Genomic DNA, 25476 nt, shown 5'->3' on the forward strand with positions numbered 1-25476 from the left:
CTTTGACCTTTTGTTTTTACAAACAAAAGGTTTGTAAAAGTAGAAGGCGTATCTTAAATTCTAAAATACTTGACGGTGTATTTCCCTAGTTATCAGTGGCACTAATGATGACACTGTCACTCAGGATCTGTACACTCCCTCTCCAAGGGAAACAAAATTTACAAATATACAAGCAAGCAGTAACTGCAAATACTATTCATTTACACTCAATTCATTGTTATAATCAGCTTTCTTATTTCAAACATTTCCTTTGAATAAGTTCACGTTAAGACCTGTTTCCTCCAGGAGACTTATTTACTTTTTTCATTATCTTATTTTCTTTATTCTGTTTCTACACGCTGGCAGAGCTTCTTAAGTTGTTTTTGTACATCACTGATTTCATTTTCTTTAGTTTCAAGTCTACACTTTAGTGCTTCTAATGCTGATTTTAATTGATTTAATTCAATTAATTTAATCTTTTCTTATCTCATTTAACTTTTTTATTTCAGCTGATTTCTTAGTAAACAGGTTTTCAACTCAATCTATTGTCTTCTTTCAGATTAGATCTACATCACAGAGTCTGTATTGTCCTGCTTTTTAAAGAATAGAAAACAGAAATTTTCTGATACTTACTTCTCTTTCCTACTTATTGTTCCCGTATTAGAGTTTCAGTTTTTTGTTTTGTTTTGGTTTGTTTTTTACATAACCTTGAAAAAGGAGTGGTATGACAAATCTTGGTGAATACCTGTAATCAAAATATATGTTTTTTTGTTCGTTCCCCTCACTATCACCAAGTTGTTCTTATAATCTTTCTGCCCGTACTGTAGTTCAATGTTAAAAAGTGATAGTTGGTACCCTTGGCTTACTCACACTTGTCGCAGAGATACCAGTGTCTCCACTAAGCATAATTCTTACTTCAGAACTGATATACATATATTTGGTATCATATTAAGAAACTAGCCATCTTTTTAACTTTTATGGCATGATTCTTTCAAGAAAGATGTTGAATTTTGCCAAATGCTCTTTCAGCTTTTATCGTGAACATCACTGGATTTTTCTGCCTAGAAATATTAATATGATTAATTACATTAGTATGTGTCTATGTGTGTGTGTGTGCACACGCACATAAATGTTAGCCAACTTTCTAGTGATACCCAGCTTTTTATTTACTACTATGGATAGGTTGGCTTGAGGAAGGATCTCATAGTGTTGTTGCCTGATAATTCAAGTAACACAAGATTATTCTTGGACGTGCTAATGCTAGTTATAGCATTTTCATTATAGCAAATAATAAATTAAAAATGAGAAAGTCCAGAATGCACTGTTCTCACAGTTCTTCTATGTTCAGTCAAGAGGGGACATTTTTCTTTTTAGCACTTTGCATTTCACTGTCAAAGAAGCATAGTCATTTCAACTTATATATTTTAATTCTCCATAAAAATGTATTCTTATTTTTGATTGAATTAAGTTACATTTAATTATTAATTTCCATTTTTAATTAATTTAATCCACTAGTCTATTATTAATTTATTGTTAGGGTCTCCATGCACTTAAATCTTACAATATTATTTTCCCCTACTAGAATATCATAGAATTAACAAAATCTTATTTCAGAACCTAAAAAGTGAGTAGCATATACTGTATTAGTTTTTAATTGTGGATTTTTGTTTCTGGCTCTTCTAATGACCTGACAATATAATCTTCCAAAAGTAAAAATATGTACATAGGCCACATAAAGTATATACCGAAGTGACAAAATTGCTAAATAAATAGTTTACTTGAGATTTTATAAAAATAAGAAATTGAATACACATTCTCTCTAGATTGATTTTCTCTGAAAAATTTCCAGTAATTTCCCATTCCTCTGATCCAAGATCCTCTCTAAAGAGCCTTAGCCAGATTATCCTAGAAAATATAAAATAGTAGCACTACAAATGTTGTGCTAGAGATGTTGTTTAAAATATACTAAACATTTTTGAGCTTGCAAGAAAGTAGAAAAATAATCCCTAGAAATGACCAAATAGGAAGCTAAAAGCTAGAGGAGTAATCATAAGCTGACACTAGTTTGGGGTTTCAACAACTACATGGTGTACGGAGGATGAGGCCATGGACACAAGCAGGTAGGAATTAGAATTTAGGACTAGAAAAAATGGTGACCTACAGGGAGTCACTACCTTATTCCCATCACCCCCTCAAGTATTGCTTCCCTTTCTTTTCGTCTACAGGACTTTCCCAGACCAGTCCCCACCACAACTATTTTCTCTCCTACGTTCCTAAATTCTGATGTTGCTTTTACTTGTCTATCAATTATTGTCTATTAAAATTATTTATTAAAGTTTCTGATCATTTTCTGATAAAATTAATTCATATGTCTGTGAGTTGACAATTAAGTTATTTATTAGTTGATAAAAGCAAGCTTATCTTGCACATGAAATTGATGTATTATAACTAGAACTGGAGGGAATGAGATGAATAAATTGAAAAAATACTTAAACAAAGAGGCTGAAAAATTAACAGAGGAAGAAAAAAATACATGCTTTTCTACACTGGGCAATATTTTCTGGACCTCTAACCACCAGATTTTGCTGTATTTATTGAATGACAGGCACAACCACCCACACAGTTGTATAGCCAGAAGTTTAGAAACTGTCCTTTCCCATTTCCTCAATATCCAACCTATAAACAGGTACTATCCATTTTACCTCTTAAATATCTTTCAAATCTATCTTCTCCATATCCATTGGCATCACTTTATATCAGGGTTTCTCAACCTCAGCACTACTGACATTTTTGGGTAGTTTAGTCTTTGTTGTGGGGGACAGCCCTGTACATTATAGGGTATTTTATTAGAATCCCTGGCCTCTGACTACCGACTACCCTGTTTCCCAAAAAATAAGACCTAGCCAGATAATCAGCTCTAATGTGCCTTTTGGAGCAAAAATTAACATAAGACCCGGTATGATATGATATGACATGACATGACATGACATGACATGATATGATATGATATGATGTAACACCCAGTTTTATATTATAGTAAAATAAGATCGGGTCTTATATTAATTTTTGCTCCAAAAAACGCATTAGAGCTGATTGTCCAGCTAGGTCTTATTTTTTTCTTTTCTTTTCTTATCTTTTATTTATTTATTTAGTTCTTATTGGAAAAACTCTTTCAAAGATAGAGACAAAATAAGACAGCTAGGTCTTATTTTCAGGGAAACACGGTAGATGCCAGTAGCAGCACCTACTTCTTCTCCCCTCCCCCAGTTGTGACAACTGAAAATGTCTCAAACATGACCAAATATCCCCTGCTGGGCAAAAGAGCACCCCAGTAGAGAAGCACTGCCTTATACCAAGCCATCATCATTTCTTTCCCAGTGTACTGCCTCCTAACATGTCTCCCTGAAGCTACCAAATCACTGCACCCCATGCCATAACCTATCTCCACACTATAACCAGAGTGATTATTTCCAACTCCAATCTTGTCAGTCCCTGCTTAAAGCACTTCAATGACTTCTCATTTCTCTTAGAATAAAATTCAGAACACTAATGAGTGCTTTATAAGGTCTAGCTCTCACTTCTCCAGATTCATTTTGTACCTCATTGCATCCTACTTCCCCTCCTTCGCTGTCCTCCAACCTCACTAGCTACCTTTCAATTCCCCAAATGGGCCATTTTCTCTTCAGCCATTGGGCTTTGCTTCAGCCCTCTTCCAGGAAGTTTCTTCCCCCACCTCTTGTAACATTCTGAGAATAAGTAGATGCTATTTAAAATCCGGTTAGCTCAGTTGATTAGAGCGTGGTGCCAATAACACCAAGGTTGCCGGTTCCATCCCCTCATGGGCCACTGTGAGCTGTGCCCTCCTTAAATAATAATAATAATAATAATAATAATAATAATAATAATAATAATGACAACTACTACCTTTCTGGGTACTCTCAATTAAAATCTGTTACCTAAAGAAAAAGCTGAATGCATTTTGATGGTAGGAAAAGGGGACACTCTTTATTTGGGACAGGGTACACAAAGATCAGTGATGACCAACAAGGAGAAAATATAAAGGGCAAAGTAAGAGCCACGAAACCTAGGTTCTAGCCCCTGTGTTCCCACTCACTAGCCATGTGATTTGTTTTTGATCTATATACAGTAAAATTAACTTTTGGGGAGATGTACAGTTCTATGAGTTTTAACACATGTAACTATCACCACAATCAGGATATAAAACAGTTCCATCATCTCCAAAAATTCTCTTGTGTTGCTCCTTTGAAGTCAAACACCTCCTCACTCCAGCCTTATAACCACTGATCCATTCTTTGCCCTATAGTTTTGCTTTTTCCTATATCCATACTTTATCTCTCTGAGTCTTATTTCTTCACCTATAAAACTATTTCTATTTCTATATATAAATAGATGTATTATTTACATAATGATAGATATGCAATTTTCTTTATATTATACAAAATTATATTTATATATAAATATGTATTTATTTATATATATACAGATATGCCCTCTTCTTTACATTAAAATATTAAGATACTTATGATGATTGTCATGGCTAAAAAATCTGGTGTATGACAAGCATCTCTTCTACAGTTTATATTTAGAAAAGACTTTAAGTTTGTGTCTAATGCTCAATTTTTGTAACTCTGCATCTTGAACTTTCATTCTTCTACAGAAGGGTGGCCCCACCTTGGATTTCTGCTCGCTACCTTTGTGGGCTTGTAAGTCTGTTCACTCCTACAAAGCTCTGAGCTCTAGAATGTTCCTTAACCTCTCCTTGTGGTTGTCTTGCCTCAGTTTACCACATTGCAGTAGCCTGCACAGCCAACTGCAATTTTCCTTTCAATAGTCTTCGCTAGGGGAGGGCTTCCAAGCTTGTTTTAGCATCTTGCTATTTATGTACATAGTTTTTCACTGAATAATTTGGGGTAATACTGATGACACTGTTAAGTCAACCAGTCAGCTAGCGTAGAGTCAAGTCTCACTCTCATTTAGACAGATGATCTAATATTAAAAAGCTCACCGCCATGGCTCATAGGGTTGCTACAATAATACATCACACGATGCTAACATTAAGGATTTTAACAAATGAATCTGACAAAAATCATTCATAATTCTCTAGTAGGTTAGACATAACTATAGTTATTTGAATAACTGGATCCAAAAGTATTAATTAATTGATGGCTCCCTAAAATAAGGCCTCTAGTAGTACACTACAGAGGTCTAAACTTGGTCTTATTTATTCACACATGTTAATTAATGAACGGCTGAAGATATAGAAGTATGAGTATCAAGTTTATAAATGTCATAGTAGGGGTGGCTAAAGATAATTTATTTTAGAATCATACTTCAAAAATATATCAACATAAATCAATTCAATGGAACAATGCAGACAAACTAATAGGCTGAAATGTAATAGCAAGAAAAGGAAATCAACTACCAAATAAAGAATGAGAGCAACCTAGTTTGACAGCAGTTTACAAAGTAAGATCTGTGTGTATTAGATTACAAATTCAATATGTCATCAATGTGACATGCTTATTTAAAAAACATACGCACTCTATTATTTTGCTCTTCTCAGATTCACTACTAAACTCCATATTACCAATTCCAATGGTCAATTCTCCCCCTCATTTTCACCTCCTAGCAGCATTTAATAAAGGTGATCAACCCTCCTTTTTGTACCACTTTCCCTTTCTTCGCTAGACACTCTCTTGGTTCTCTTCTTACCTCACTGGCTGCTTTCCAGCTTCCTTTAGTGCTGATGACTCCCAAATTTATATCTCTAGTCCAAACGTTCCCACTGAAATCCAAACTCTTATATGCATCTGCCTCATCATTATAGATACCCCTACTTTCACCTCCCTCCCCAAATCTGCTTTGCCTATAGTCTTCACCATGTCAGTAAACAGCAACTTCATGCTTCCAATTGCTGAGGCTAAAACCTTTGAGTCATGCTTAATCCCTCTCTCTCTCTTTTTTTTCATAACCTATATTCATTCCAGCAGTAAATCCTTTTGGCTCTACCTACAAGATATATCCAGAATCTAACCACTCTCACCACGTTCCCTGCTCCATCATCTCCCCTCAGGATTGTTGCAACCATCTCCTGAATTGTCTCCTAACTTCTAAACTCGAAACCTCATCCCCACAGTCTATTCTCAATACTGCAGCCAGAGAGACCCTTTTTCAATACGCATCCATTCAACATGCATTCTAAGACTATTTGCTGAAATCCTTCTATGTGCTAGGCACTGTTTTAGATGTTTAGAATACATCTGTGAACAGAAGAAATAAAAGTCACTGCCCTCACAAAGCTTTTTCCTCCTGGAAGGGGACAGACAATAAACCATAAATACAGTAAGTAAAGTATATGGTGGGTCCATATGTGCGATAGGGAAAAAGTAGAGCAGGTAAGGAGAAGAAGTGACAGAAAAAAAGGGAATAGGGAGATATTCAAATAGGGAGATAAGTCTAGGATTCATTGGCAAAGTCACTTTTCAGCAAAGACCTAAAGGAGGTAAAGGCTTGGCGTTACAGATATCTGGTGGGAGAGCATTCCAGGCAGAAAGATATTAATATTACGAATGCAAAAAAATATTATTTTTGGTTCCTTAGACCTCAACTGACCACATGATGAGCCGAAAGATACTAAATTTCAAACTTGTTATTTTTATCTAAATATTACTTGTATTTCACTTCTCAAATAATTTCCTAATAAGCCACAAGTGCCTTAGAAATGATAAATGAAGTATGAGAAACTATTTATGCAAGTGAGCTGTAAGTCTTTTTCTAAAATTTAATTAAGAGTTTTGCCTTTCATTTCATTGTGTGTCTTTTATGGTCCATAAAAATCAGTCAGAAATGCCTGCCTTCTTTCATATGCACATAGGACATATCTATCTCTCAGAGAAAAACAGCAAGTGCATCAAAGACAGGCGGTCACCTGGATTTAGCTTGCCAAGAATATGAACATTATTCAAATACAAATACTGACTGATTTTTCTGACTAAGTGAATTATAAAACTAATCCTAAGCAAAGTCATCACATTTATTAACACAGTAAAATAAATACAAAATTATGAATTTTTAAAACCTTGTTAGTTTCCAGCTAATCCAATGCGATTAACACAGGGTTTGTGTTTACCTTCCGGTGGCCTGTTGGATGTTGCCACAACGACGACCCCATTTTTGAACAGATTTTCAAAAAGCTGTTTCAGAATCATGGCATCAGCAATGTCAGTGACCTATGGACAACAACACATTTGTTTTGTTTTAATTTCACTTCTCTAACAAACTTGCTAATGGCCCATCTTTTTTTTTTTTTCTTACATGATGGAAGTGAATTCCAAGAGAAAAATTCTAATTATCATGAAGAAAAGAGTAGATAATTAAAACCACGAAAGGCTGTATAGTAAGTAATCTTTTAAATTTGACTCTCCTTTTTTGCAAGCCTATCATTTCTACGCAAATTATCAAATGGCTCTATATACACTTCTTTCATAGAACTACAGGTGGAAAGCATAGATAATTGTACTGACTATTTAGGAAGTCTAATTAATTAGAACTAACATGACCAGCTCCCTCCTCCTACGTAGTACTCCCAACACAGTCCCTCTCCTCCAAAAAAAAAAAAAAAGTGGAGAGAAAAAAATACACAGGCTGTTTTGAGATTTCTAATACCTTTCTGGCAAAGGTCGCTGAAAAGGTGACTTTAAATGGTCATGGAACTTTAGAAATAAGGACAAGTAGCCAGTGAGACATAATCAGCTGCTGTTGAAAATAGAATGATATGACATAGATACTATTGTGCAATTGTTGCACAAAACAATTCAACAGATGGCCCATCACAAAAATAAGCAATTTCATTGTTCTTTTTAAGTGCCTTCTATTACTGTCCATGAATAATCAAAAGGCACTGCAGTCACTTCCAGCACAGCCAGCGTCTGTGAACCTTCGCAAACACAAATATTCCTTCTACACACACAAAAATAAAAAAATTTAAAAAACTTACAATAATGGCTAACACAGTGCTCTAAAAAAATGACTTCTGACAAAACAAGAAATGCATCATGCAGATAAAACTATTTCATCTAATTTAAGTACACAGATACATATAACAATGAATCTTTTCCAAAATTATTTTTAAAAATCCACAATTAACGAATAAGCTTAATGACAACTTTTGAAAAAGCTTTTAAAAATCACAAAGGAATGCAGAAATTAAGGAGGGAAGGAAGGTGACTTCAAAAATACATGTATTATGAAGATTGATGTTAATCATTGCACCATATGACTATAATACCATGGGTTTTAGACACTCCCAATGTAAAAATGTTTTGATCTTTCTTTAACAGCACATTTTAGATAATCTCAATAAAAGCTGTCTCATATTCATTAAATGTATCACACAATGTATATCACATTGTTATTTTTAAACCATGTTAGAGTACATAGAAACTAGTGGAATTCTTTCAAATTAGATCAAAATACTAAAAGTTACAACTAACTGGTTATAACACAACTAACAACAACCTGGTGTGGGCAAGTTTCAAACACTTTTTTTTCCTCTTTACTGCTGATATCTTACTCAAAAGTTCAATTATTTCCTTCCACTTGAACAAAACAAAACAAGACCAGGATATGGGGATGTACAGATCTTTCTTTTCTCTCTCAGGCTATAATTTTAAAACATTAACTAAAAAACTACTGAAGGCTCTTAAATTAAAAAGACTTCGGGAGCTTACAAAGCGGTGATTGAAATGAAAAGGAAAGCGGTACTAATATTAATTAATTTGGAGCTTAGAACACTGTCAAATTTTGCTTCCGCAAAAACTCTCACAGAGAAGGCCCTTTTCAAATGCTTAAACACCAGTGGCATTTGTGATGAGAGGACAGAAGGAGCTTACAAATTTTAGAAGAAACCGCACTTTTAAATCAGATTCCCAATACACGACTTTTAAAAAGAATGTTATCAATAAAACATTGCCCAATTTTAGAGAATAAAAATGGACATTTGACCGTCTCACTGATGTTTTCCAAAAAATTTAAAACAGCTTTTGTGCCCTAAGGTTCAGAAAAGTGAAGGGACATTTAGCTTATAACACAGTGCAAAGGTGTAAACTGAAAATCGGTGAAAGCAAACAATAAAGACTTGTGGTTGAATTATCATCTGCTGTTTTTGTATTATGGAGTGGTTTTGCTCTATCAGAGTAAATTAACTTGGAGAAGCTATGGCTAATTAATAAAGCAGGAGTCACTCAGGGTAGTCGGGTGCCAATGGATACTCTTTTGAACTTGTCCCCATACTTGTTCCGCTTTGCTGGGGAACAATAATTTTACAGTATAAGTGAACAGAAGACAATTGGCTACACATTCTTGAAGAGTAGGCTTTTTCAGCACCCAGCATTTCATTACTACCAGGAACAAAAGAGAAGGCTACAGATTACCAATAAGGGTAGTCGGCTAATACAGCGAGTGGAGACATTTCATTAGCATTAAAGAGAAAAGATTTTTTTATGACCTAGAGTTGCTTTCCATCATGACTCACTTAAGTAAAAAAGAAAAAAAAATCTAATAGTTAATTTACATGTGTAAGTGCTTGAGTCTCAGTCATTCACTGATTGGAGCAGTGCCATGTAATGAGTGACAAACATAAGCATGCATTATCAGTAATTAGTATTAGCACAAAAATAAGCACCTATTTTTTATTAGCAGTTTTTAATAGCTTTCCTGTTTTATAAAAACGGTCAAAACTATTTTTTAAATGATATTGATAACTTATAGAGGAGAATTTTGCATGATATTCTGCTCATCAGAAATCTTTCTCTCTCTCTCTTTTTTTTTTTTTTTTGAACCATATCAGGAAAACATCTATCCAGTCTCCCTAAAAACAGACAGGAAGAAATAACTTTTTTTTTAATCGGTTTTCTTCAGTATTCTAATATCTTCAGAATCTAATATCTAATATCTTCAAAATGCTACCAAAACATAGTCTTAAATATGCCTTAAATTCAAAAGCACAAAAAAGAAAGAATATATTCTTGTTTTTAAGCAGCCGTAATTCCCATTCATCTCCGTAGTAAAATAAATGTTACAGTACCACCTAAAGGCTAGTTAAAAATCAAGACTACTAATAGGATTCAATTTTAAAAGTAAAGTGGTGATTGTAGACATATTGTCGTTAAGATTAAAGTGCCTAAAACTTCTTTTCTAGTAAATCAGTAATGCCTTGTACTAGGATTAATAGGCTTAAGGATAATTTTTAGGTTCTCTCACTAAAACATCTACTAAAAGCCCACCCAGCTCTAGATCTATATATTTAAAGACATAATAGAAGATATCATATACCAAGGAGAATATATAACATAGCTGTTACTACTAGTGAATAAGAGGACTGATGATGGATTCAAACTGAGTTACCAGCTGTGCAACTTTGGACAAGTTACTTAACTTCTCTGACCCTTCATCTCCTCATTATATGAAGGCAGTACTTACAAAATGGTTATGATGTATATAGTAAATCCTCAAGAAATGTTAACTATGACTATGATCTATGTATGGTATGCATGTTAGTTTAATTCTATATTATTTATATGTATATGTATGTATTATTTATATGTATATGTATTCTATGTATAGCTGCATAGAATTTTAGCTGTGGATATAATAATGTATAGCATAGAAAGCGCTCAGTATACAGTGGCTAATATTACAGAATATCGTGACAGAATGCAAGCATTCTAATAAATGGGCATTGCCTCAAACCATAGTTCATAAAAGATGGCTTTTAATTAGTAAGTAAACAAACATGGAAAAAATTCAACCATATTATTACTTAAAGGAATACACATTAAAACAATGAGATACCTATTAAATTAGGCAAAAGTGTTAAGATAATTCAGCATGTTGACAGGAAAAAACGGTGGGTTGTTACTATATTTAAGGGAAGTGGGACTTAGTTGAGGGACTACTTCAATAGTTATTATTTGGTACTAGGATTATTTATTCATTCATTCATTATTATGCAATCATTCATTCTCAAAAACTGTTCAAGACACTTGAGATACGTCAATTAGCAAAACAACGATTCCTGTCTCAAGTTTACACTCATTTGGAAAAATATATATAATGAATAGTAAACATAATAACTAAGTAAATATATATGTTCAAAGGTGATATATGTTATGGCAAAAGGAAGGTAGAGGGCATTGGGAGTGTGGAGATCAATGGCAAACTGTAATTTTAAGGAGGGTGTAAGGAGAGTTCTCATTAAAGAGATAATTGTGCAAAGATCTGGACAATTCTGATGAGTATCTGGAGAATACTGTTCCAAATCGGTTTGCTTGTTCTAAATTGTGTGGATGTTGGGTATCTGAGTGCTGGTGCAACACTCTTTGGGGATAGCCCCTTCCCGTTTCAAATTTTAGAAAAGTAGGACAAGAAGAGAGTGGGATTTGTAACAATCCAGTTTTGGTGTCCTAGCGGAGCTTCTCTAAGACCAGCAGCAGACCATCCAGGAAATCGAAACCAGGAAATCCCAGCTCTGCTCAGTGATCACCTCTGCCTGCACGGGGCACATTCTTGCCCTTGTACGCTTGCTTTCTCTGGCTCGTGGCAACAATGGGTATATGCAGATATTGGCCTTTTCTTGAATAAAATGGTAAGCTCCAAGATCCAAGTTTGGAATTGTAGAGGAAATAAAAGGACAAGACTATTAACATTTTTCATTCTAGGACATTCAGGCCACCTTGCTCCAGGAAGAGGGTCTCTTGTGTTGTCAACACTAACATTCTAGAATGATACACTAAAATTCGGAATCAAATTGATTTGGCATTCAGTATTTTTTTATCATCTCTGCACACATTTTCTTCCAGAGCCCCGGTGAGAAAGAAGCATTTGGTATAGCACCCACTGTGAGCTATGGTTTCCTAATCTATGAATAAAGTAAGATTGGAAACAGTAGGGAGTAATGAGCGAGGCTGAAAGTATAGAAGAGAAAGTCGGTGCGGAAGCAGGAGGGTCTGAGCAAGGGGCACGATACTATCTTATACAGCATATCTCCCCTGCCTTAAAGTTTCAGCCCTTTTAGGTTGGGTTTTCTGTTGCCTGCAACCAAAAGCACTCGGGTAAATACCCCATCTCTGCATTTCTTGGGCGTTAGTTCATCGGATAATTCTCTTTCCATTCGAGATAAATTTTATATTAAGGAAGGTGACATTTCCTCACAGCACTTCTATTTATGTTGTCTTTTATAGATGACAGGGAAATCCTTCTTGACATAGAAGACAGGAGCCAAACATGAGTTGAATAGTTCCACTCTCATTAAGGCTATTTGCAGGAAACAGGAGATTCAGCTAAAAGGAAAGGAGTTTACAGAAGACTCCAGAACAGGTACTGCACTGATAACACTTCCTGGGAACTGAAGCTGGAGGTTGGCCTGGGATTAGAAGTAGCTCTGGAGAGTTCAGCGCTGTCTAGGGAGCAGCCTACCACTCCTCCCCGAACTGTGATTCACTTACTTCCTGTGTCTCTTTGTTCCTGTCTCATTACTAAGCGGGAACTGCCCTCTGTGCCTTTTGGTTCAAATACATGAGAGAGAGAGAGAGTATATGATTGACCCAATCCCCAGGCCACACAACACATGTCCAAGTTTGTTGACAAGCTTGTAGATTAACTACTCATAGATCAGATGTCCAGACATGCTCCATGTGACTGGAACAGATAAGGTCCTGTCTATTCATTCATTAGTTATTATGCAATCATTCATTCTCAAAAACTGTTCAAGATGCTTGACATTGGTATAGCACAAGACTCTTTAAAGCAATTGGGATGAATGAGTAAATGAATGAACATCAAACCAACTCTGGATGGGGCAGGTGATGACAGACAGCTCCATCACATCCCTTTCTACTTGTGAGCAAGCAACATTTTTTAGCAAGAGACCTGACTCCCCCTTGATCTCCCTTTTATTTATTATGTAAGTTGAAAAATACATTTTGTTGCCTGCATTTCTTTTGCAAGACTCAACTCATTTCAAACATTAGTATCCTGATAGTTGCTTTTGTTTCCTTCTTCCCACCCATGTATCAGCCTTCTGAAATCTGAACTCAGTGGAGCATGCCCAAAGCAAGCAGACAGGTTTCTGTTGGGACCTCACTCACAGAGCAGTGTTATGACTTTCATGTGCCCTAGGCACATTCATCTTTGGGAGCACAGATCAATTAAGTAAATATATATAAATTACATTTGATAACTGTTGGCATAAGTCAAGTATAATATAGATACAGACATACACAGGCTGGATTCATGACTGATATATTCATTTTTCTTCAAATTTTAAAAGAAATTAAAATATTTTCATGGGTCCCTAAAAGTATCATGGGCCCTAAGTACTATGATTGTTGCGCCTAATGGGTACTTTGGCCCTGCTGGTTATAAATCTTCTCAGCATCTCCTTTGCACGACCAGATTTCCACTGTTTCCTAACCTTCTGAAATACTCTTGCCAATGGTCATTATATCGATATGCCAATCATCTCTCTGATTGTTTAACATTTACATTTTTTTAAGTTAAAGCTAATGATTTTTTTACATGCTACATAAGAAATTCTGATGCATTACATTCCTCATCTACATGATGAAGACAGTAATAATTACTACTTTACAGAATTAAATGAAGTAAGGATGTAAAAATTCGTTGTAAACCATGATTCATTTTACAAAGGTTGGATATTGACATACTTTAAAAACTTTTAACTTAATCAAAATTTAACTGTGCCAATTCAATTTTATTTAGAAATTATTTGAGAGACTCATGAGAAACCAAGAGAGATGATCTTCATTGATTCATCCCTGACTTTCGTGGTCGGAGGCAGCACAACTGTCAACTGGCTGCTACGGTATTTTTAGGAGCACATGAGGCCCTCCTCTATCTGCAGCGCCACATCGGAGGGACTTAACACACCTCTTCAGAGTAGCCGGGACGTCTTTTCCATAAACCTTTCTTTTGAAGACCTTTGTACTTCTGCAATACGAAGGGTGAATGCCAGGCTGTCTTAACACTGAAGGGAGAAAGAAGTAAATATTCCTCCTCCCCAGTCGGTTCAGTGCAACACAACTCCTGGCGAAAATTGCTCTTTCTCTTCTAAATCAAGACTGTTGTTAGCTATGTGGATCAAAATGCCTCATTTGGGATAAAGGCGCCCTGACCACATCCTATTTCCACTAACCCAGGTTTTCAAGCACAGGAGAACAGGAAGTAACACACTACCACTCTAAATGCATCATTACTGAGAATCTTAAAATGGGAAGAAATTTTAAAATTCAACTAGGGTAATTCCCTCACTTCATCACAAACACGAAACACACTATGTGAATCACCCAGGGCCTACCAAAGCGCAGGCACACATGATTTTTAGTTTTCTACCCTTGGAAGTTCTCTGGGAAGTCCTCATTATTCTAGGCAATCAGACACAGGAATTTTTGCACTCAACTCCAGAAATAGTTTTCAAAAGCTTTGGTGTGAAGCTCTATTTTTAAACTTATACTCAGTACTTGTGGATTTTTCTATTTTCATTCCAATAATCAGTTGCTTTTATGACAAACATTATAGAAAAATCCACTATTACATTTCAGAACTACTAAAGAAAGCAGTCAAATAAAGAGGAAATAATTCTTAACCTACAGGTTTCTGCTATCATTATTATTATTACTACACTATTATTACTACATTGGGCATGACATAGGATACAGAATAAGCCTAAGACATAGTATTTGCCTTCATGCCATATTTGCTTTTATAGGAAATAAAGATCAAGAAATAACTTACTAACAATTTAAATGCACATTGCAAAGAATCTTAAAACTAGAAGAAACTTTAAAAGTTCAACTAAGACAATTCCCTCCTCTTAGCACAGATACATTGTAAGGCTTAAATGAAATGTGTGAATCACTTGTTTTTTTACATAACATTTAAAACTCAAAGATCTTTAAAGACACTGTTTTGTAATCATTACATTATCTCCATTGTGGTGTGGGAAAACGTGAACCCATTGAGTAGAATATCAGGGTGGGCTAACTTTTCCTATAAAAGTCTAAATAGTAAATATTTTAAGCTTTGCAAGTTGCATATGGCCTCTGTTGCATTTTCTTTTCCTTTTTTTAATGACCCTTTAAAAATAAAAAAACTACTCTTTTCCCACTGACCGTATAAAAGCAGACAGGCCATATCTGCCCTGCGCAAGCTGTGGTGTGCTATCGCATAGTAACATTAAGAGATAGTGTGTCAAATCAATTTATAAAACAATGATAAAATCAGGAACAAACTTTAAATCTTCACCCTTCACTCAGTATACCACGCTACATCTATGACACAGCTTTCCTTACCTGAAATTCATCGAAACATAAGAGACATGCTTCTTCGCTGATTTCCTCAGCTACTGGAGCTATTGGATCGTATGGCTTAGCCATGAATCCTGGTTTCCTCTTTGGTAAACTCTGTTTAAGGCGGTGTATTCCTTAAATGGATGAAATTAAACACAAAATCAACTATTGTATTAATAGTACATTTTAGACAACTATACCATGTTTTTTAAATCTTCAAATGAAACTTTTGTGTAAACATGAAAATGAAGTTTAAATTCCACATACGATCAAATGTGATTAGTGGAATTGGTTGCATTTTCCTCTACTCAAAAATAAGTTGTTCACATATGATTTTAGTCCCATGGTTGTGCGGATACTTTGTGGGTCATACCATCTCTATGCTGCAATCAGATGACGAAGTAATAGTGATTGCACGACTAGATGGTGACTAGGTGATCAATAGGGCAGCATAGTCCTGAGAAGTTCAGGGATGTGAGCAGAGGAGGTGGTCCTGCCCTATGCGGATCTACTCAAGGTCCCCTTGTCAATAGCCTAATACACTAAAGACAGTCCCACTTCATTCATTACATGTGTACTAAATGCTGTAGAATAAAAACACACTGTTTCTGCCCTGGAGAGGTTATAGTGTAGCTGACAACAGACAATGCAAAAATGAAATAACTTAAGAACACTGGCAAAGCAATGAAGCATACATACCAGTACAAATGGAATGCCAGCACGCTAAGGTGACACAGCAGAAATGACCTCATCAAGAATAACTTCTTGAAATAGGTGAGATTTTAACATTTCTGACTGATCCTTAATAGGAAGAGAAAATACCTAACCTTTATATAGCAAACTCTGTTCTCTTATTTGGAGGTACTGATTTGTTTCTAGGACCAACTCTGGACACATTACTAATTGTTTCAATATAGCACAAATCAAATGAAGCCAAACAAAATCTTACTTTAAGCAAAATTCTATGTTTTAAAAAATTAAAATATTAAGAATTTTAAAAGATGAGGAAAACTATTGTGTAGTGTTTACCCACTAAAAAATTACTTCTTCCAGATCATTAACTTACTTACTTTTGTGAACATCTAGCATGAAACCATGAAAATGAACCCGCTTTTTCCTGTTCATTTCCACATACGCATAAAACATGTCCATCACCATTGTTTTCCCTGTACCTTGAAAAAAACAGAAAAGAATATTATTAAACAGTATTACTGATTGCTCTAATGATTGTTCATTAGCTTTGGGATAATGAAACCACACTCTTCTACTCAAAAGCATAAGACTATGTTACTTTTTTAGAAAGGAGTGTTTATTTTTTATGTTAAACTAGGTAAACATAAAATATGATATTACTCTTTTCTGTTAAAATCCTGTTTTTAGGAAATATATTTAGTTAACATTACAGGGGCTATTTCCCCCAGAGAACTATGTTCACAAACTGACAAGATTTAGAGATTACTCATTGTTCTGTTTCTCTTCCCAAAGGCACCAGTATAAATAAAGTAATTAAGTAACTATTTATTGGGCCATTACTAGGCATGAGGAACTGTCTTAGGCATTATGGGAAAATTCAAAAAAGAAAAAGAAGAAAATAAAGATTAGTATCTAACATAAATACTGAAAATAATAGATGTAGGTTAGCGCTGGAGAATTGCCAATTATAACACTTTTTGAAAAATCTGAGAACATAGGTCTTTCAGAATGAGGCCTACTTGAAATTCTGATACTGTCAACCCTTATCATTAAATTATCTAATTTTCAACATTCTGAAACTTTTAATCACTATGATTGCATTAGTAATTGAAGAGTCAATAGCCTGGGCATTTAACACGAGTATGCACAGAAAGCCTATTCTCTAGCAGAAAGGCCAGAGCTTTCGGGACAGGGGCAGTTCACAAGCTTGGTCCACACCAAGCATTCCTTGGCAGGCCAGCCCAGGGCATGCTGGTCCTGTCTCTCATCCTTCCTGCTGCTTCTCCCACCACCCGCCAGTGCCTATGCTCTCCTCCCAAGAGCTGCAACTCAGGAAGGGAGCTCTGAGTCTTAAATCTTTTGGGCTTTCCTCCATTCCATAAGGTGACTTTGGGCCTGTGCAATTAGTATTGCCAGCAAGTTTTTTGTACATAAAAATGTAACTTACTAAACATATTTTTAATGAAGAGGCCATTTAAATTGAAAAGTAATTTTTCGCAAAAATATTCAGTACAATATTTTTTATATAGTGAGTGGCAGCAAATTTTAAATCATTATATTTACCTAAAAAAAGGTAAATAAATAAAGTTCAAATTCTGTTGCATAAATCATAGTATACCTATATATCGAGAAAAAAATGTCATAAATTATCTAACCAAAAATGTGAATAATACATATTTGAATGTAATCTTTGTATTAACTCTTTTTTAAAAATGGGCTTAAAATATAACAAGACCATCATATAAAAAGTTTCTAGATATAAAAGAAAAAAAAAACAAAGAAAAGAAAAAGGAAATCATAAAGGAAAAGATTGATAGGTTAGGCTACATGAAACCACATTAATTTTATTTACAATGATTACATTAATTATTAGTATTACATTTATTTATGGTGATTACATTAATCTTTATTATGGTGATTTTGATGTTCAGAAGGTTCAAAGAAATTCAACCTCCTGAACATCAAAATCGTCATAAATAAAATTAATATCCTTATTCATTTATTCAATATATTTTTACTGAATGCCTACCATGTGTGAGGTGCTTAGGATTTGCTAGTGAACAAAACTGACAAAAATCCCTGCCCTCATGAACTCGGGAGTTTAAACTTATATATCTCTAAGATATAAAGAGCTCTTAGAAACTACAATGGACATGTTTTTTGTCTGTCCTAAATCTCTTCCTTATGAAAACATTTCTATTAATACTTAGTATGATTCTATGAAAGTATCAATCACAAAGGGGGCCAATAAAAATACCCCATTACCCTGTACACTATGGTTGTCCCTGCCACAGGCATGTGACCCAATTAGGTCAGCTTCTGTGGGGGTAGTTAGTATGGATTCTGAGAACGAGAATCATCCCTTCTCCTTTTAAGAGCACAATCTAGAAGATACCAGGAGCCATCTTTCCTATAACATCAAAAAATTCTTACCAAGAAAGAAGCCAACAATAAGGAAAGCACAACCAAAAGATGAAGGAGAAGGGAAACGGACGGACAGAGAGAGAAATACCTAAAATATTACTTAAGCTCAGATCATTACTTAACAATTAAACCAACCATTAATTTCCTCCCCTGGTTCAGCTGATTCAACTGCCTTTTTTACCCCCTGAAAATAAAAGAGTACTGAATAATACAGAATTAATGAGGGGGGGGGGATATGATCAATGTGCAAAGAACATGAGTATTCAAAGGACACAAAAAAATATAAATAGCTTTAAATATATTTTTTAAAGTTTAACTCCATCAGAAATAAAAGGAATACAAATTAAAACACCAATGATACACCATTTTTACATTGGTGAAGATGTGGGAAAATACTTGTAAACACTCTGACATATATCTGGTAGGAAGTCAATTTGTCATTAGCTATCAAAAGGTTTTAAAATATTCAGAACCAAAATCAATACTATAAAGGTATTTTTGCTCTCTAAATTATTTCAAAGTTCAATAGAATCCCAATCAAAATCATTTTAGGAATAACTTAACATTATTCTAAAGTCTATCTCCTCTTCACTTGAATAGACACTTCTCCCAAGAAGACATACAAATGGCCAACAGATATACCCAAAACTGCTCAACTTCACTAGTTATTAGAGAAATGCAAATAAAAACCACAATGAGATATCACCTCACACCAGTCAGAATGGCTATCACCAACAAGACAAATAGTAACAAGTGTTGGAGAGGCTGTGGAGAAAAAGGAACCCTCATACACTGTTGGAGGGAATGTAGATTGGTACAGCTGTTATAGAAAACAGTATTGAGCTTCCTCAAAAAATTAAGAATAGAATTACCATATGTCCCAGCAATCCCTCTCCTGGGTATCTACCCGAAAAATCTGAAAACATTTATCCATCAGGATATATATGCTCCAATGTTCAATAGAGCTTTATTTACGGTGGCCAAGACATGGAAACAACCAAAGCATCCTTCGATAGATGATTGGATAAAGAAGATGTGGTATAGATACACATACATATACATATATATATATACACACACACACATACATATACTTACATATATACATATATGTATGTGTATATATACATATATATGTGCACATATATATACGTATATATATATATATATATATATATATATATATATATATATACAATGGAATACTATTCTGCCATAAGATGAAATACTGCCACTTGTGACAACACGGATGGATCTTGAGATTATCGTGCTAAGCGCAATAAGTCAGACAGAAAAAGTCGAGAACCATATGACTTCACTCAAATGTAGGATATAAAACTGAAAGCAACAAAGGAGCAAGACAAACAAAGAAACAAAAACTCATAGACACAGATAACAGTTTAGTGGTTACCAGAAGGTAAGAGGGGAAAAAGGATGGTAGAAGAGGGTAAAGGGAGTCAAATATATGGTGATGGAAGGAGAACTGACTCTCGATGGTGAGCACACAATGTTGATATATAGATGATGTATTATAGAAATGCACACTTGAAACCTATGTAATTTTACTAACCATTGTCACCCCGATAAATTTAATTTAAAAAAAATAAAGTCTATCTCTTCTTTTCAGAAAAAAATATGTATTATATATATAAAATGAATGTTATATATACATAACATATATTATACATATATACATGCCTATCAACAGGAAAATGGTTAAGTGAATTGTGGAACATCCACATAACAAAATAGTATATGCCCAGTAAAATGAATGATATAGAACAATATGTACGGATATGGCATGATACCGAAGGTCTAAGATTAACAGAAGAAAATGGAAGGTACTTAACATTTAAATAAAACAAAATAAACACCCACCACACTTTTAGAAATTCACCCACATGGATAATACAACAATAGGTTTTAAAAATATTCTTTAAAAAAGATAAATAGCAATTAATAAAGGTTTAGGGAAGCAAGGAGGAAAGGGAGAAGAACTACATAATAAAAATATATTATAAAATTAGAGAAATTGTATATGAATGGTACTGGATTTTTAAAAAAACTCAGCTAAACCAATTAAGTAGACCTAAGTACATATATATCATAAGTGTATATGAAAAAAATTAATAATTGCAAAAGATAAGTATAGCGACTTGCAAAAAATAAAACTAGATCCCTACCTCACATTTCACATCAAAATTAATTCCAGATGAACCCAAGGTGCTAAAAAATATGAAAGACCCTGAAGATAACATGTGTGAACATTTGCATAATCTTGGAGTAAGAAAGGCTTAGCAATGTGTATCAGGAAAAAGAAAACTTTTGACAGACCATGTGAAAATAATGTGTCCTAGACTTGATATCCCAATATAAACAATCAGAAAAGTGGATGAAATATATGAAACTAATGTTTTCAGACATTAAAAAAGAAGCAAGACAAGGCTCATCCCTGAGAGAAGGGAAAAATCAAGATGAGCTCTAAATCACTCCAGGTTTTGGCTTGAAGAAATCTTCCAGATTGATGCACAGAAAGTGGAAATCCAAGTAAAACACCCAGGTCTGGCTGAGCTGGGCTAAGAAAAATCTGAATTATAGGAGTCCAACACAGGGGAAATTTGCAACGCAAAGCTCCAAAGAGGAGGAAGCTATATAATGAAAGAGCCCCCAAAACCAACATGTGGGTACTCTGGAGTCCTTGGCTGAATACTAGCTGCTCATGTGTAGGGCAACAGTCCATGATATGAGGGAAAGAATGACCACCAGGAAGCTGTACGATGAACAATTTCCAGAAATAATTATACATACAATTCGAGTGAATCTCCAAGGAATTATGAGGGGATAAAAGCCAATCTCAAAAGATTACGTATCTTTCCATTTATATAACAATTTTGAAATGACAGAATTTTAGAAATGAAGAACAGATTACTGGTTGCCAGGACGTAGAAATGGATGGTGAGTAGGTATGGTTATACAATTATGGACAACATAAGGGATTCTTGTGGTAACAGAATTGTTCAGTATCTTGACGATGGTGATGGCTACAGGAACATACACAGGTGATAAACTGTATAGAACTAAACACACACACATAAATGAGTGCAGGTAAAACTGGAGCGATTTCAATCAGATCTGTGAATTGTAACAATATCAATATCCTGGTTCCGATATTTATACTACAATTTTGCAAAATGTTACCTAGACTAAATGCAATAAAATATAAAATATCAAAATGCATCACATATAAGGGTAAGTTTTCTTTCAGTGAAACTATTTTTCAGGTGTGTGTGTACACTCATACGCTGGGTCAGGATGTAAAAGATATTTCTTACTGTGAGTGACATTCATAAGTGTTTCAAAGCCACTGTAACAGGGTGAGCAAAGGCTGCATCTGTTTTATTCACCATTACATGTCCAGAAATAACACACTGCCTGCACAAGGCTGATGTTCAATAAACAGTTGTTGAGTGAATGGAAGAATGAGGACAAGAGATATTGAAAAAAGGGAAGAAACCAACACTAAATTTTACCTGTGGTACAATTTTGCTTTAGTCTCTACAGAATCCTAAGTAAAACCTTGTATTTTTCTCAAAACGATTCTTGCTGAGAGTAATTTGTAAAACCTAACCTGCTTTATGCTCTAACTTTCAAGTCTATAGTTAGGGAGTCAAGAATGACTACGTAAGCGTCCCCTGTAGGGGTGCCCTTTGCACCGCTAACCCACGGCAGGAGTTGCTGTAAATGGTGTCCTCCATCACGGTCTCCAAGCCCAGCCAACTTTTGCCTCCCAATTCCTAATCTTAAAACCAGTTTACCTTTTGGGGCAGTCGGATGGCTCAGTCGGTTAGAACATGAGCTATTAACACCAAGGTTGCCAGTTCAATTCCCACGTGGGATGGTGGGCTATGCCCCCTGCAACTAAGATTGAAAACAGCGACTGGACTTGGAGCTGAGCTGCGCCCCCCACAACTAGATTGAAGGACAACGACTTGGAGCTGATGGGCCCTGAAAAAACACACTGTTCCCCAAGATTCCCCAATTAAAAAACAAACAAACAAAAAACAGTTTACCTCAATTGGTAGAATTATCCATGTGAAATAGGTGAGGTTATACCAGGAGACAGCAGAAAAGGAACCGATAAACAAAAAAGTACTTTTATTCTCTTCTAATGTACTTGAGAAATAATTAACCCTGTCATCACCATTGCAGTTGGCTAGAGCCAGCTGTAGGTTAGAAATGAAGCCATAAAACACTACTACTGCAGCTTTTCGCTTCTGCATGAGACTTGCTGAGCAATTATTGATGAAAACACTGTTTTCATTAAGACACTATGATAATTCTCCAGTTTATATATCAACTCTACTGAGTTCTCTGGATTGAGGGTCCACCTGAGTCAGTGATTTCAACGCGTCTGGTCAAAAGGGAGTAAAGTGGGTGTGACAGATCCCAAGCCAAGTGCAGGAATAAGGAGTGGGAAAGGGGCCCCCTAGGAAACAGACAACCTCTTTCCCATCAAATCTCCTTAAAATTGAATACCTGTTTCCCAAGTCTAAAAAAAGGAAAATAGTAAAGAGTAAAGGCTTGTGAAGCACTTGGAGACTATTCTCCAAGCCAGAGAGCCTACCAAAGTCAGAATTTCACTTATTTTTTATTACCTATTTTGTAAGTATTCTAAACTAAACGGAATATAGCCACCAAAATGTTCACCTCACCTCCTATTTCAGAATCCCCTTTCTTCCCCCTCTACATTATAAAGATGTTTCTAACCAAAGGTTGGTGTACACCCATCCTAGGTGAATATCCCATGTAATCACATCTTTTCTTTTTTTTTCTTTTCTTTTCTTTTCTTTCTTTAATTGGGGAAGGGGAACAGGACTTTATTGGGGAACAGTGTGTACTTCCAGGACTTTTTTCCAAGTCAAGTTGTTGTCCTTTCATTCTTAGTTGTGGAGGGCGCAGCTCAGCTCCAGATCCAGTTGCCGTTGTTAGTTGCAGGGGGTGCAGCCCACCATTCCTCGTGGGAGTCGAACTGGCAACCTTGTGGTTAAGAGGACGCGCTCCAACCAACTGAGCTATCTGGCACTGGCCCATGTGGGAATCGAACTGGCAGCCTTCGGCGTTAGGAGCACAGAGCTCCAACAGCCTGTGCCACTGGGCCAGCCCCACATCTTTTCTAATTCTTTCAAGCATTCAGATGAATTGTGCTTATTGTACTTCTCTTCAATTACTTAGAATATGGCTGAATTTTTCAAACTAAAATCCAACAACTTTTGTAGGGTTTTTTTTTAAGTCATTTTGCAGAAGTAGAAGTTGTGCTTAACTAACCATCTCCATTTATGGACATAACGGAGAAACAAAAATGCTGGTTTTAGCAATGACTAAACATGAAAGTGAAGGTACAGGAAGTGCAAGTTTCCAAAGACGCAAAGAAAGACATCTGACAACAGGATGGGATCTGCTGGCAGTGCCCAAAGGTACAGACATGTGAAACTGATCAAGCACCTCATATAAAATGCTTTCTGAATAAGAACTAAGCGTACACTGGTCTCAATAATACCAATTAGCCAATGAACTAAAAAACAGAATCGTCTGCGCTTCTTTCACATTTTTTAAACCTGTAAGTTTCAAGAACTTGAAGAATTCCAGGGGCAATCTCTATCATTCACCTTTGTGATCTAAACAATTCTCTTTTTAGTAGGTTCACTAAATCTGTAAATGCAAAACAGGAATTTAGTGGCATCAGTGAACAAATCAGGAAAAGAGGGAGGACTTTCTTCTTAAAGATGAGAAGTTTTATCTTTAAGGCACTATAACTGTTTCTTCAACTCCTATTTTATTTTTTGTCCTACGAATATTACTAAGGTAATAACTTCGGCCACCACTCCCTCATAATGCAGATTTGATATATCTATAGAGGAGACTGGAACTTGTTTATTAGTCTAGGACAAAACTGGTCTCATTCCATGTAAGTGTGAGTTTTGAGTAGGCCAATATAAGAAATAATTGGCAAGTCATAAGGCCAGGTGAAGTATGAGCCACCTTAACGATATCAGTGAATGTGGATAACCAGGGAGAGGTTTAAAGATTTGTTTAAAGAAAAGATTTGTTTAAAGAAAATGGAAAGCAAAAAAACAGATGATTTCAGCAAGAATGAGGTCAGGGAAGAAGCAGACATCAACTGACTAGGAAAATCTAGAAAGTAAGCAACAGTTCATGAAGTTTCCAAGAAAATGTGAATCTTTGTGCCCAGTGTATAGAAATGGGAGACCAAGGAAATGGTATCACTCGTGCATTAAGAGTATCCACTAATAACAAAATTGAGGATAAAATTGAGGATAAAAATTGAGTGAAAATATTAGTGGAAAGCAAAAGTGAGAAAGAACAGCTTTTAAAAGAAAAAAAGTAGTAAGCTGAGTCAAACAGCACTGGGCAATGAGATTCTGAATTATCTAATAACTTATCTATAGGTGATTTCCTTCCCCAGGATCAACTCACTTTATACCTTAAATACCATTTGTACCCTGACATGCTCACTCATCCTGCCTTAAACTAGGCACCCCTAGGAGACTTACAAGTGCAAACTGAGATAACCTCCCTCCCCGCCCAGTACTTTATCTCGCCTCATCCTATTCCCTTGTTGGTTATGGACTGAAGGATGGAAATGGGAGTTATCCCTGAGCAAAAGCTGTACTACCCAGGATTTGTGTTAACACACTTACCAACATCTCCATAAACATACAGGCCTCTTGGAGGTTTTCTCCTTGAAAAAAGCTGTAAATTAAGAACAAATTATAAATCTCTAACATGGAAATAATTAAATATCCCCATATACACAGCGTTCCTAACTGTGGCATATACAGGACTAAAATGGGCTGTTGTACACAATAAATATGAAAAACTTGACGTAAAAAGGCTGGGAAGCCCAACTTAAGTTTCAATAGAGGAAGCAAGATGTCTGAAATCACACAACGTAAGTGTGTGATTACTAACCATG

General features: G+C 35.4%; 1 protein-coding gene across 6 annotated transcripts in view; it reads right to left on the reverse strand.

Moving 5' to 3' along the window:
* Window positions 1-25476, reverse strand: part of AFG1L (AFG1 like ATPase) — a 182773-nt gene that overhangs the window by 108381 nt on the left and 48916 nt on the right. For 5 of the 6 annotated variants that reach the window (XR_013993152.1, XR_013993153.1, XR_013993154.1 and 2 more), the window contains exons 3-6: window positions 25202-25253; window positions 16436-16537; window positions 15369-15499; window positions 7130-7229 (exon numbers count right to left, since the gene is read on the reverse strand). Coding sequence is in view for 3 of the 6 variants with exons in the window: in XM_081045262.1 (XP_080901388.1) it covers window positions 7130-7229; window positions 15369-15499; window positions 16436-16537; window positions 25202-25253 (385 nt within the window). In the remaining 3 variants the exon portion in view is untranslated. The remainder of the gene's footprint in view (window positions 1-7129; window positions 7230-15368; window positions 15500-16435; window positions 16538-25201; window positions 25254-25476) is intronic. The other variant, XM_081045263.1, reaches the window with a different exon arrangement.

Source organism: Rhinolophus hipposideros (assembly GCF_964194185.1).
Source record: "Rhinolophus hipposideros genome assembly, chromosome: 3".
NCBI classification, from domain to species: Eukaryota; Metazoa; Chordata; class Mammalia; order Chiroptera; family Rhinolophidae; genus Rhinolophus; species Rhinolophus hipposideros.